The sequence below is a fragment of the Eucyclogobius newberryi genome, unplaced genomic scaffold, assembly GCF_026437365.1.
Source record: "Eucyclogobius newberryi isolate DKJ021-1_F unplaced genomic scaffold, fEucNew1.0.hap1 SCAF_16, whole genome shotgun sequence".
Taxonomy (NCBI): domain Eukaryota; kingdom Metazoa; phylum Chordata; class Actinopteri; order Gobiiformes; family Gobiidae; genus Eucyclogobius; species Eucyclogobius newberryi.
This window is the reverse complement of record NW_027315790.1, coordinates 10,344,248-10,357,280: the sequence shown is the minus strand read 5'-3', so window position 1 is coordinate 10,357,280 and position 13,033 is coordinate 10,344,248. Positions and strand designations below refer to the sequence as shown.

The following is a 13,033-nucleotide window of genomic DNA, read 5'->3' as shown; positions in this document are numbered from 1 at the left end:
TAAACAAATTGAAAAAGATAAAAAGATGTACATGGAAATCAACATGCTCAGTATTTATTGTAGTATCTTGAATACATCATACAGTGCTTCCCTGTAATAAACACATTTCCAGAATATGTGAAGTGTGCACTTTCAACATTGATGTTAATATATTAATATGTTGAAAAACATCTAAACACTTGTGACATTGTTATTGGACAAGTTTGTTGATTCGAAGCTGCATGTTCATCAGAGTTTGCTCCAGAGTTGAAAACTGACTTTCCAGGATAGATGCCACGGCTTGTCTGTTGTCTATGGCATTTCTTGTGTTGATGAGGTGCTCTTTCATGCTGTAAAAATGCACAGATGAATGTCTGATTGGCAAAGGTCTGTTTATAAAACACTAAATGCAAAAAGTGAGAAATTGGTCTAAAAAACAACCCAGTCCAGACATTTGTCATTTTAGCAGTTAATGTACAAGTAGCGCTAATGCCCATTTTAAAAAGACATACAGACTTTTGTGAGTTACTCTTACTCGAAAACAAATGAATGGGTAAAACTAAAGCGCAACCCTGTTGTCACAACATTATGTCTTATTACTTTTTAAAATTAATTTACATAACAGCAGTTAATGGCTCAAACATATTGATGCATTCAGAAGCTTGTCATTAATAATACACTTTACCTTATGAGGACTCCCTGTTCTGTGCCTTCTCTCCTCTTCTCCTCCAAAGACACAAACACTTTCTCCATGGTCAGCATAGTTTCCACTGCACTCAGGTGGTCTGCGTTGATCCCTTGGACCTCATCTTTGGCCTGGAGCTCATATGAGGGCCCTCCCTCCTCCACTCCACTGGAGTCAGACACTGCCTGCAGGGTCGCTCTGTTCTGCAGCAGCAGGAGACGGGACTGAGTGAACTCCTCTGGTCTGACGATATGGTCCCAGCAAATGCTGGGGGCAGAGGGCAGCACAAAGCGCTGAGTGCAGTTAGCCCATTTCCCTGGTGTCTCTGTTATAAAGGGACTGTCGGCTGGAAAATTGTGGAGCAGATGGAGAAAAGATCCAGATCCCCACTCCTCAAAGTCTGCTTCTCCAGAACCTTCTGCAGGGAACAACCCTGTGTCCTCAGCCCAGCAGCATAGCCCTATGAGCAGGCAGCTGCACAGACATAGCAGGGCTGCCCTATCTGAGAACCAGAGCATCTCAGAAGAGCCACACACTGCAAATAGAAAAAAAGACAACCAATATTCTCTGTTAGTCACTCGATAAATAAAAAAACAGATTTGTTGACAGAATCTAACCCCGCAAGATCGATACATACCCTTTTATTAGATGTAATTCTTAATATAACAGTTGCATTTAGTGACTTGTGATGAAGAACCAAAGACACATTTCTGCCATTAAAGGTAAAGACACAAAGGCAGGCTCTTAAGAAGTTAAGAGTCTCGTTGGGTAAAAATGCTGAAACTAAGGTTTTTTTTACAACGTACTTTACTAATCTAAATTTACAATAACACGGCAGTTTGTTTGGTATCTTACCTTATAATGTGCCTTTAGCAGCAGAGCTGAGAGTGACGCTCCCTTGGTGTTGTGGATCCTGAAGTGGTTTGGAAAAAATGACTCTTCTGCAGCCTCTTACACGTACTCCAATCTGAATCACTGTTGACTGATTTTCCATCTAAATCTGCAAACTCCTCAGCACTGATCCCCAACACTACACAGTAATGTGACGGAGCAGGCTGTGAATGACAAATGAGTCTGGTCTCTCCCTGTGCGCTTTCTGTTACTGCAATGTCTAGCCTCAACTTCTACTACAACTTTGTGAATGGAGTTTTAAAGAAAAGGAGGTGTGATGCCTTGGAATTTATGGGCTTTGTTACTACGTCTTAAACACGACCCGCCATCCTCCCATTTGGCAAATAGTCCACTTAAGATTAGGTTCAAAAATACCACATAATAACTGTAGTTGTTTTGCCCATTACCATTACCTCACATCTGCCCTGCTTTTGATAGAATCATTAGGGATTCATTTAAGTGTCCTGGGGCAGCCAGACTTCCTGACATAAGCTTACAGGAATGGGAGACATTTTGGCACAAACAAACTTCGAGCATAACTGGACACGAGGCGCCCAAACTCTTTACACAATCTCAGGATGAAACATAATGTGCAGCAACATTGTCAGTTTGATCAGATCACACGTTTTCTTAAACTGCTGGGCATGGAGGTGGCATAGGCTCCTGATGAAAGCTGGACCAGGAAGAGACAAAAGAAAGAGAGCAGAATAGAGGGTGCAAACACAAAGAAGACAGGAGACTTTACTATAATATTCATTATACATAACGTTTGTAGCTTTTGTTTTGATTTCACAGATTTAGGGCATTCACAAGGTGGTGAAAGACGATCATGCAAATGTATGTTTAAACATTTTTAAATAAAGTAATAATTGTTTTGTGTCTCTGCTGTATAGGAAGCATAAGTCAAATCTAATAGATCCGTGTTTACAACTTTCCACAGTCCACTGTTAACCTCTAGTGGCACAAAAAAGTATTACGCAACCACGTTTCTTTTCCTAACATTATTTATTCATTCATTTTTAACTTTTACTCGTTTTACACACACCCCTGGATACAATGAATCCATCTAAACAACCTCAAGCAATACAAATAAAACCTAAATAAAACAGTGCTAGAATACAAGGGACTAGGGCAGTACCCATATTTAAAACGGCACCATATTGTATTTAAAACTTAAATACTTTCAAACCATAGCTTTGTGATTATACTATACATTAACAATAATATTGCTGAATTTGTGTGGCCTAATGGAGGGGGCGTGGCCGTCCATAGACCCCGCCCCTTACGCTGTACGTCAGTGGCGCTGCTGGAGCTCGTCTCGGCACCAACAACAACCATCCGCGGGCCGCTGCTCTGCTCCGAGGGGCCTCTTCTGAACGATCCGGGCTCGTCGACATGGCCTCCGACGGCATGGACGAGCGCTCCCCGCTGCTGTCGGACCCCAACTCCGAAAGCGTGACCCCCACTGTGCCCCCGTACCTGCAGGACCCCAGCCCCCGAGGTAAAGGCGTGTGTGCGGCTGCATGTGTGTGTGTGCGGCTTTGAGGCGGATCGGATTGAGCCCGGGTTTGTTCGGGTTTGTTCGGAAAGACATTGCATCAGAGCAAAGACATCGGCCAGAATCCCGATCTGCCGCTTGTGTTGAGAACTGGAGCAGTGGGTTTGACACAAGAGTGGGCCTGCTACGAAGAGCTGTGATTTACACTGAAAATAGGATATTCTTTGATATTCCAGGTCACATATAGGCCTTACTGTTACAACACAACAATACATCAATTAAAACAGCACTAAACTAGGCTTATGATCTGACTGGAGCAGACTGAGAACTATAGACATTTTAAATATTGTCATCCATTTGTCTATAAAGAATAATTTGTTGGCTTTAGTGTTCTGTTCAAGTCCAAAATATGTACAGGCCTTTGTGTCAAAATGTTTTGTCTGTGTCTGTGGCTGTGTGAGCCCATCTCCATCCAGCAGAAGCAGATCATAAGGACATAATACAGATGGAAAAAGGGCAATGGGGCATTTAGCTTTAGCTATGTGTTCTACTGTTGGTTTTCTATGCTCAAATCTCACATCACTCTCTGTGGGTCTGTGGGAGTCACAGAAAATGTTACATGTTTCTTTGTTATTATGGTCCAGATTTTGAGAGTCTGGTGATATAATACAAAACATGTGAAAGGATAAATAACTCTGAACCACTCAAAGTTGGCCCTTGGCCGCTTCAAATGAATTAAAAGACTTTCAGTTCAACATTTTCTGCACAACCTGCCTTAGCAAACAACTGTACTCTTGTATTCTTGTTGTGTTGTGCATGATTTTGATATTTTTCAGGTCACTTAAAACACTTGTTCTTGTTTAAACGTTGAGAAAGTCTAGGCACACCTTTTTGATTCTGATATTCTTGTGTAAACCTCAGTTATCGACAAAATAATTGCGCAGCCACAAAAAAGCTTTTCACTTTGTTTCGTTATTGAACTTTGAATAAATTCCCCACTTGTACAGTCAATAGTCATTAAAGCGAAAGCAACGTAGAGCCATTAAAGGGTTTTGGTGGATTATTTATTAAAAAGGCCAAAGAGAAAAACGTGAAATTGGTTTTGTTTTAAGAAGGCATATACAATTATAAAGATGACAGTTTTTACATTTGCGGGAATATTGATTTTCACTCAAGTTACAGATAGTGCATTGAAACGCCTGACACATCACACGCGACTGTTGATGAGTTTAGAGAGAGCTTTGTGTTTCGTCACATCCTAAGGGACATCTATGAGAATGAATTTACTATAACACTCGACGTATAACAATATGGAGTCTCACATGTAGCAAATTGCAAATACTGCAATTATTTAAGGTAATGTAAAGTACAAAATATGTAAAATCTGCCAACTCTGTGATTTTAATCTCTGCAAACATGTACAGAATTACAGTGTTGCAGTTTTATCTCAAATTGTTAGTGCTCCTTGTGCTCTGTGTGAGCAAAATGTTAGTAATGTTAGTATCCCTTTGGTAGTTTTGATGGTTCGGCCCTTAGTACCGTTTTGTAAAGCAGATTTTGATGTTCAGACTGTTTGTAAATACGGCCGTAGTCTGACCTGGTTTCATCGCTGTCGGATGTGACGGTGCCTCATGTCCAGCCCTGTCCGCTCACAGTTGTGTCTTCTCGTCTTACCTCTGGACCAAAAGGCACGCAGCCAACACGTATAGCTGCTGTGTACAGTTTCCCTCCTGCGTTAAGGCAACACACAGAGGAGAAAACTGAGAGATGCGGATTGGGTAAAGCTGTGATTGGTCTTTACTGTTTTGTTTTGGCTGAAAGATGCGCGGGTCGTACGAACAATAGGTGAACAGAATGTGAACGTTGTTTCCCATCAGCCCGTACACAATGTCTTCTGACTTGTCACTAGGGCTGGGAGCCACAGGGTCCCTCACGAGTCCATGTGATACACGATACTTGGCTCACGATACGATATCATGATTTTGCTATACAAAATTGAAACAGTCAAAATGTCAAATATTTTGCAGTTTCCTTTCTTTAAACGAGCAACAAAATTGTAGTGCTGTCACAAAATAATTTGAAAAATTACACCAAAAATTACTCCTGGCAATATATCGATACAGCAGCCCACAATATCGATACTGATAAATAGTTTTTTTCCCCAGATTAGACGGCTCAAGAATGCTATGCTAATTATCATAATGGTAATAATTTGCCATAAAACCGAATCTGTTATTAAAATCAATTCTCAACAAAGTATATGTTGTGATATGAAAAGCACAATAAAAAGAATGATTATGAACAAAACATGGTATTTTGGTAATCGCTCAATATATTTAAATATTTGCAATACTCATACTAGAAAGTGAGTACATTTGCTTGTTTCATTGTAAAGGATCTTGGCAGTGAAAGGATGGTACAGTCTGGTGGCCTAAAGCCCCATTGTTCCTCTCCCACTTCCACAGGTGTAGTTTCGTCCTTTAAGTGTCACATGTTGTATGTCTGCACAATACAGTAATGAGTTTGAACATGGCTGAAAAAGGAGTTAATCTGAAAACCGCATTGACAGCTTTAGACGGGATTTAAGAACAAATACCTAATAATATGTAAAAGCCTGTTCAAAAATATGATAGCATTTTTAATATTAAAGTATTTTCTGTACTTCAGGCCTCCTTAGATTATCCTTGACCTTTATTGACTTATTGACAAAACGATTGACAAGAGTCGGCCAAGGATGTCCTGTAAATAATGCTGCATAATTATGTAAATGTTTCAGGCTAAACAAAGTTAAAGTGCAATATGTTTTCTTACATGTCAGTACTTTGTGGATCTTACAAAGACCGCTTTATGTTTTATAAATGACAATTTGTATCTTTTCTTTTCTTTTTTAAGCGGAACTACCTCCTCCATACACAGCCATTGCTAATCCCGAGGCCGGTGGGGTTCCTGTCATAAACTGTCGAGTCTGTCAATCGCTCATTAACCTGGACGGCAAACTGCACCAACACGTGGTCAAGTGCACCGTCTGCAACGAGGCTACGGTGAGCGGCTAAATGCTTTTACATTTCATCAGTGCATACATAGGTCCCATAACCATGGTTTTAGTCACCATTCACCACCACAAGCTTTATCTTGTTTATTTCACTGTGTTCAGTTAAATTAATTAAATAAAGATCTTGCTCATACTTGATTTGATTTACATATTGCACTTTTGAATTTTCACCTTAATCTTGATAAGTTACTTTTGTAGTAGTCACTTCACCAATCACACTAACATACTCAGAGGAAGGTAGAAAAGCTTGTCTGGCCCCAGGGCACAATGGCAGTGTGTACTTCTGGTTGTTCTAAACTTGTGATGGAGCTTTTTCCACCTTTTTACATACATTTTATATCTTATCTATAACAGCATTTGTATTTTCTTGCACCAGTGCACAAAGCACAGACTGTTGAGCTAATATATATTTCATGGATTAAAAGCAAAGCTATTGATTTCTTTGAACACCATCTGCAGTGAAACAACACAGAGACATTGCTTAGCTGTAACACCTGAAGTTATCATGTTTTATTGCAGTTTGTATAAAACTATTATATTATACTAATACAATCACTATACGATACTTTTTTTCTTGCAGCCTATTAAGAATCCCCCAACTGGGAAAAAGTATGTGCGTTGTCCCTGTAACTGTCTGCTCATCTGTAAAGACACATCGAGGAGGATAGGATGTCCTCGGCCAAACTGGTAGGTCACTGTAAACATGTTTTTCATAACACAATCATTGTAATCCAAAGGCAAAGAAAAATGTAGACTTTATGTACGTGTGGGGAGAGAAATTCCCTATTCTCTAAATGTGAATCTTGAACCAATATCATAAGACACCGGGTCAAGTGTCTAAAATTAGGCGGTTTTGGTCAGGAAGGCGAACTATAAATAGGATGCTAATCCTACTTGCAGGATTCAAATCTCTATTGAATATAATCAAAATATCATGTATTGTGTCTTTTGGATGTACTTTTCTGTAATTTGGTTCTGACTGTGCTGGTCTTGCTTTCACAGCAGACGCATTATAAATCTTAGCCCAGTCATGGTGATCCCAGAGGAGCAGCCGACTCAGCCAGCGCTGCCAATCCAGCCGGAGGGGATGAGAGTCGTCTGTGGCCACTGTGGGAACACCTTTCTGGTACGTAATGGCACTGGATTCACCGCACGCTTTCACCAAGGTTGTTGCTGTGCTGTAGTTTTCGTACTGTGCAAACTTGACAACAACTGTGGGCAGCGGATTGTCTAAATCATTATCACCTTATATTTAGATCTCACAGATTGCCGAATTAAACTATTTGAACTTGAAATGAAAAGCAGTTTAGAGGTCAATGACAACTGTGGATCGTCACACTAAGCAAAAAGTAAGTTTTTATCAGAAGTAGAGGAATACAGTAATAAAGAATGTAAACAATACATATTAGAAAAATAATCTTATTTAAATTTGTATTGATTATTGATATAGTTTCTGTATCCAAAACACACTTTTAACTTTGGCACCTTCACTTCCGTTTCCTTCTCTAAATTGGGTGTGTGCCTCCTACATTTCGTCCTGTGGATATTTTAGAGTTGAATGTTCAGGTTATAATATATGTTCACATTATTTACTAGAATTGATAGTGTATGAATCACAGGACTTTGTTAACATGTGCACGTTGTCACTTGGTGTAGGGCAGTGAGGATGCCAAGTCATCTCAGCCAATGTCTAGCCTGCCCAGCGATGGCTCTCCCCCAGAACAGCAACAGGTTCACAGCTGGTCTTAGTTTGGCGATATTAACCTCAGCCTAACATGAGCCTAGTTCACTTTGTACACATCTGGCTAAAATCTATGTTCCAAGTTTCAAATCTGATGTCAGATGGGTATAAATGTCTGCAACTGTGATTTGTTTAATGTATCATTGCTTATTAACAACGCTTTCGGTGCAATATGAACGATTCTCAGTATTGTCTAACTCGATTGATTCATACGTTTGATTCATATTTATTTCTGTCATTAATTATTGTTTTTGAAGATAATTTAATGTAGTCTTGTAGCGGTTTGTAAAGTGTTGTTTGTCTGCCTCACAGTGGATGGAGCTCCGATTCAACACACTCGCCAAATGTCCCCACTGCAAAAAGATGTAAGTAAAGTAAAGTAAAAGTGTGTTTGCCAAATGGACGGTTCCACCACAAGGCTTGCATGTCCACTGTCTGCACTGAAGCCATTTTGCCTTTGCAATTGAAAGACTTGCTCGTATAGAAGTATAATATATTAGTGACTGAGGCCAATCAGTGTCATTGAATTATACAGATTTATTTGCCAATTCTAAACATACTGTGCCAATTTAAGTGAAATGTGTGAATTAAACATTTTCATAGAATAGATTTTATTATTGTTAGGCTTGGTGTGACATTCATGAGACTGGAGTTGAGGTTTATGGCCTGGATTGTGCCTGTGTAGCTGCAGTAGTGGCTCTTTGTGGACAAAGTCTTAGAGGTCTGAACTTACTGGATATGGGCTAATCCAGACGTGTGACACGACTTAGCTCTTGGCCTCAAAACAAGCAGTGGGAAAGTAAAAGTTTAGACAATAGACAGTTCAATTCAAAATAAAAGCCACACAACAATTTTACAGTACGTTAACATAATTTTTAGGGAAGGTGAAGCATTGAAATCCATAATTTCCATCCATCCATCTTCTGCCGCTTTATCCGGGGCCGGGTCGCGGGGGCAGCAGTCTGAGCAGGGACTCCAAGACTTCCTTCTCCCCAGACACTTTCTCTAACTCCTCCGGGGGGATCCCGAGGCGTTCCCAGGCCAGCCGAGAGACATAGTCTCTCCAGCGTGTCCTGGGTCTTCCCCGGGGCCTCTTCCCGGTGGGACATGCCTGAAACACCTCCCGAGGGAGGCGCCCAGGAGGCATCCGGAACAGATGCCCGAGCCACCTCAGCTGGCTCCTCTCGACGTGGAGGAGCAGCGGCTCTACTCCGAGCTCCCCCCGTGTGGCCGAGCTCCTCACTTTATCTCTAAGGGAGCGCCCAGCCACACGGCGGAGGAAACTCATTTCGACCGCTTGTATCCGCGATCTTGTTCTTTCGGTCACTACCCAAAGCTCATGACCATAGGTGAGGGTAGGAACGTAGACCGACCGGTAAATCGAGAGCTTTGCCTGTCGATCTCACGCTCCATCCTTCCCTCACTCGTGAACAAGACCCCGAGATACTTGAACTCCTCCACTTGGGGCAAGGACACCCCACCCACCTGGAGAGGGCAAGCCACCTTTTTCCGGTCGAGAACCATGGCCTCGGATTTGGAGGTGCTGATTCTCATCCCAGCCGCTTCACACTCGGCTGCAAACCGTCCCAGTGCATGTTGCAGGTCCGGGTTTGATGGAGCCATCAGGACAACATCGTCTGCAAACAGCAGAGATGGAATCCTGTGGTCCCCAAACCGGACACCCTCCGACCCCTGACTGCGCCTAGAAATTCTGTCCATAAAAACTATCAACAGAACCGGTGACAAAGGGCAGCCCTGGCGGAGTCCAACATGTCAGGTCTGACTTTCTGCCGGCAATGCGAACACAATCCATAATTTATATTCTACATCTTTTTGTAAAATTATAATTGAAGCTGAAGTGACGCAATGGAAGATACCTATTCTTTCCTAACATAAATAACAGTGCAAAAACCCTGAGGGAGAAGAGGTCCTCCTAGCCTTATTTAATGTGATTCATCCATAGTTTATTCTCTTAAAGCTGCAAAATAGTGTATTCTTTGCTTAAGAGTAGAGAATAATTGGCATGGGAACAGTCAAAGTAAATCTCTAGTTAAAGGACATATTATTTAAAATAAACTGTGTTGCCTCCCCATAAATTTAGAGCTGTGTTTTTATTGATCTGTGCATGTTTGTTTGAGTGAGTGAGTGAGTGAGTGAGTGAGTGAGTGAGTGAGTGATTGATTGATTGATTGATTGAGAGCTCAGAACATTTCTGTTTTTACCCCCCTATCTCCACCCACTGCTCTGGTTCATACATTTAGATTTATTAATGTCCCAAAGTCATTTTTCAACACTAAAGACACGCAAATGAAAATCTGCTGCTTGCTACAATGCAAAGTCATTCTGAGGAGGCGGGGCTTTGTCTGCACTTTAGATCACTTTAGTGGTTTACAGTGAACAAAAAGTAAAATCATGATCTACGTATATTTAAAAAAAAAGTTTAATACTGAATAGCTGAAATTGCTTAATATCTCTTCTTTAACCACTTTAACTAGTGTTTGTTTTTTCCAGTTAAGTTTGTAGTAAATAACTATAGTAGCTTAACATAGTTAGTCCAAAGAGGATATCCCATGACAAAATTAATTTGTTCGAAAGTAGGAGAAAGTGGAGGTCAGGTGATGCTGGACCCCTAAGCTGTGATTTTTGAGGAATGCTTGAGTCCCGTCACATGAGAAGCATGTGAGAGTGGCGCAGGCAAAGCCCATCCAATCACACGGAAGGAAGAGAAATGTGATGCCAGCTGCTGTCGGCATGTTTGATTTAAACATGTGTGAATGGAGAGGCTGGCGCTCCCATGTGATCCACTCATGGCATATTCAAGTGTAACTTGCAATAATTGAAAACACAAAACGCTGTATCATAGATATAGGCTAATTACACTCTGTTGTTCCACATTCGCTTACACAAATAGGCCCGTCAAGACATTTGGGGGTCCGGGGCCAGGAGCCTCACATGTGCCGCCCTCTAATATAAATGAGTTGGAAGATGGGTTCCCTTTGCCCCCCTGTTTACTCCTGCTCACAAATACACATGGACACTGGAGGCAAGGTGGGTGAAGTGTCTTGCCCAATGACACAGCATCAGCATCACTGAACCACTGCTGTGCACAAGGCCCTTTATTGTTGTCTCTTTGACTTGTTGACTAATATATTTTCATGTTGATGTGTTTCCAGATCGTCTGTTGGAAGTGCTCTGCCCAGGAGGCGCTGTTGTGCTTATATTACTATAGGAATGATCTGCATTTTCATTGGTGTTGGTTTAACAGTAAGTATATAACTATGTGTTTAAATATGTAAAATAAGACGCCACAATTTTGAAATTGATTTGTATTTTTCAATACAAAAATCTATCTGTAGTTGATACCTTGATCCAACCACTAGGGGGCACAAGCTTTTCTTAACCACTGTCCAATAGATTGTCAATTGGGGGTATGGGTTTGTACTCTTTTAAAAGATCTGATTAAAATATCATGCAGTACTTGTTGGATTTACAACAATGAAATGACAGTAAATTGACTAAATATTCCTTTTTCCAGGTGGGCACTCGGGACTTTGCCAGTCGATACAATGCCACTTATGTGTCCTGGGCCTTTGCTTACCTGCTGGGCCTCATCTGCCTGATACGAGCCTGTTATTGGGGCGCCATCAAAGTCAGCTATCCCGAAAACAGCTTTGCCTAATGCGTCCAACATGATACTTCAACACAAACTGGAGGATCAAGTTTTAGTTTTTTCATCTTGTCTGATTGTAGGACAGGACTCGGAGGATGACTCAAATGATGGATTTCTCTTACAAACTTACTGTATTTTGATCCGCGTGCTCAGATGGATAAGAAAAACCCCGGTCTCAAGAAATCTTTTCCTTCTAATAACTGATTTATTTCTTTTTTTTTTTTTTTTTTTAAGGAATGCCTGAATGAGCTTGGCCTGGATAGTTAGCAGACTTTGGACTTTCTCTCTGTCATGTTTTCTCAGCAGTCTGAGCCATGTATCTTCAAACTGCTCAGACCAAATACATAAGAAATAGAAACCCATTGCACTTTGATTATATGGACTTTTATGTGTTGTTTTGCTGCTTGTCTGACTCCAATCCTAGACCTTTTACAGTACATGGTGTATTATCATGCCTGTGTACATGGCGTAAATAACATCACAGCTAAACCCTTTTAACCAGATATTTTAAACTTAAAGGCGGTATGGACGATTTTTCGGCGATTTGAGAACGCAGGCGGAAGTCCGCATGCGCACTCCCCCGTGTGGACTGATACAACACACACGTGCGTTTGTTTATTAGCGCAACGGAGCACATTGCTTCGCTCGTCTCCCGTAGATTTCTGTCCACTTCTGCGTCAGCTCGAACTGTCTTTCTCCGTCTTCATTTTGCCCCGCACACTGAGGGAACTATATTATGATAGATCCATGCGCTTAGGCACGCGGAAACGTGAGGAGGAACCGCACGCGGCTGCAGGTGAGCGGTAGGTGCGTTTTATGATTGATACGTGGCAGGACTAATGATTTATCCACGCCACGAGGAAATATGATACAAAATTTGCTGAAAAAAATCGTCCATACCACCTTTTAAAATGCCATTAAACTGTCCCGTGTGCCAACCTTGACGTCCAGTGCAAGTCGGATGAATGAAATCCTTTTTATTTTTGTGCCATGTAGCTTTCCGTTTTACAGCAATAACCACTCTGTTAGCTCCTACCTCTCACTGCAATGTATGATGGCAGTTTATGGTTTATATTTGCATGATATTTACATAATGACATTTGAAGTTGCAGTTGTGGCGTTACTTCAGTCTGTCAGAAGTAGCTTGGTGTTCTTGTTCGGCTGTGAGCTAGAAGTCCCATTGCTTGTAGATGACCTCCAGTGACCTTTGCACAGCTCAACCCTGCTAACATCAGTGACATTGCTATAAGCTAATAACAGCATCTTGTCTCTTGATGTCAACCACTGAGTACAATACACACTGCTAACCTTCTTTTGAATGTGATGAAATTATAACAGAAAACTGCTCTTTGTACATAGTTCACATTCAGTATGTGGGACAGGTGTACTGAGGCAACAGGTAAACATGAATCTTGGGTCTTTTTAAAAATGATAATTTATCAATACAAATTTAAATTGAACTATTTGGATTCTGTGTTTGTCATTTATATGGTAACTAGCCAAGACTGTAGTGTCTG

The 13,033-nt window shown here is 41.1% G+C and overlaps 2 protein-coding genes across 3 annotated transcripts; one reads left to right on the top strand and one right to left on the bottom strand.

Moving 5' to 3' along the window:
- Positions 1-28: 28 nt before the first annotated feature.
- LOC140361662 (uncharacterized) lies at positions 29-1,827 on the bottom strand. Its single transcript, XM_072447427.1, has 3 exons — positions 1,520-1,827; positions 665-1,199; positions 29-329 (listed from the first exon to the last, which is right to left on the bottom strand). The coding sequence occupies exons 2-3, from the start codon at positions 1,180-1,182 to the stop codon at positions 191-193; spliced, it is 657 nt and encodes a 218-aa protein (XP_072303528.1). The 5' UTR covers positions 1,183-1,199; positions 1,520-1,827; the 3' UTR covers positions 29-190.
- A 1,003-nt stretch (positions 1,828-2,830) lies between these two features.
- pip4p2 (phosphatidylinositol-4,5-bisphosphate 4-phosphatase 2) lies at positions 2,831-12,974 on the top strand. 2 transcript variants are annotated; one of them, XM_072447425.1, is made up of 8 exons: positions 2,831-3,056; positions 5,946-6,094; positions 6,686-6,792; positions 7,108-7,231; positions 7,762-7,836; positions 8,159-8,211; positions 11,020-11,110; positions 11,382-12,974. In XM_072447425.1, exons 1-8 carry the CDS (start codon positions 2,951-2,953, stop codon positions 11,523-11,525), a joined length of 849 nt encoding a protein of 282 aa, XP_072303526.1. In that variant the 5' UTR covers positions 2,831-2,950; the 3' UTR covers positions 11,526-12,974. The 2 variants fall into 2 exon arrangements, with proteins under 2 accessions (XP_072303526.1, XP_072303527.1); XM_072447426.1 differs by lacking the exon at positions 7,762-7,836.
- The last annotated feature ends 59 nt before the right edge of the window (positions 12,975-13,033 follow it).

Excerpts from the sequence above, each read along its gene's own strand:
- LOC140361662 (XM_072447427.1), bottom strand. The coding sequence starts at position 1,182 with ATGCTCTGGTTCTCAGATAGGGCAGCCCTGCTATGTCTGTGCAGCTGC. Across the intron at positions 330-664 it reads GAACAGGGAGTCCTCATAAG|CATGAAAGAGCACCTCATCA; the intron begins GTAAAGTGTATT and ends GCATTTTTACAG.
- pip4p2 (XM_072447425.1), top strand. The coding sequence starts at position 2,951 with ATGGCCTCCGACGGCATGGACGAGCGCTCCCCGCTGCTGTCGGACCCC. Across the intron at positions 8,212-11,019 it reads TGTCCCCACTGCAAAAAGAT|ATCGTCTGTTGGAAGTGCTC; the intron begins GTAAGTAAAGTA and ends ATGTGTTTCCAG. Across the intron at positions 11,111-11,381 it reads TCATTGGTGTTGGTTTAACA|GTGGGCACTCGGGACTTTGC; the intron begins GTAAGTATATAA and ends TCCTTTTTCCAG.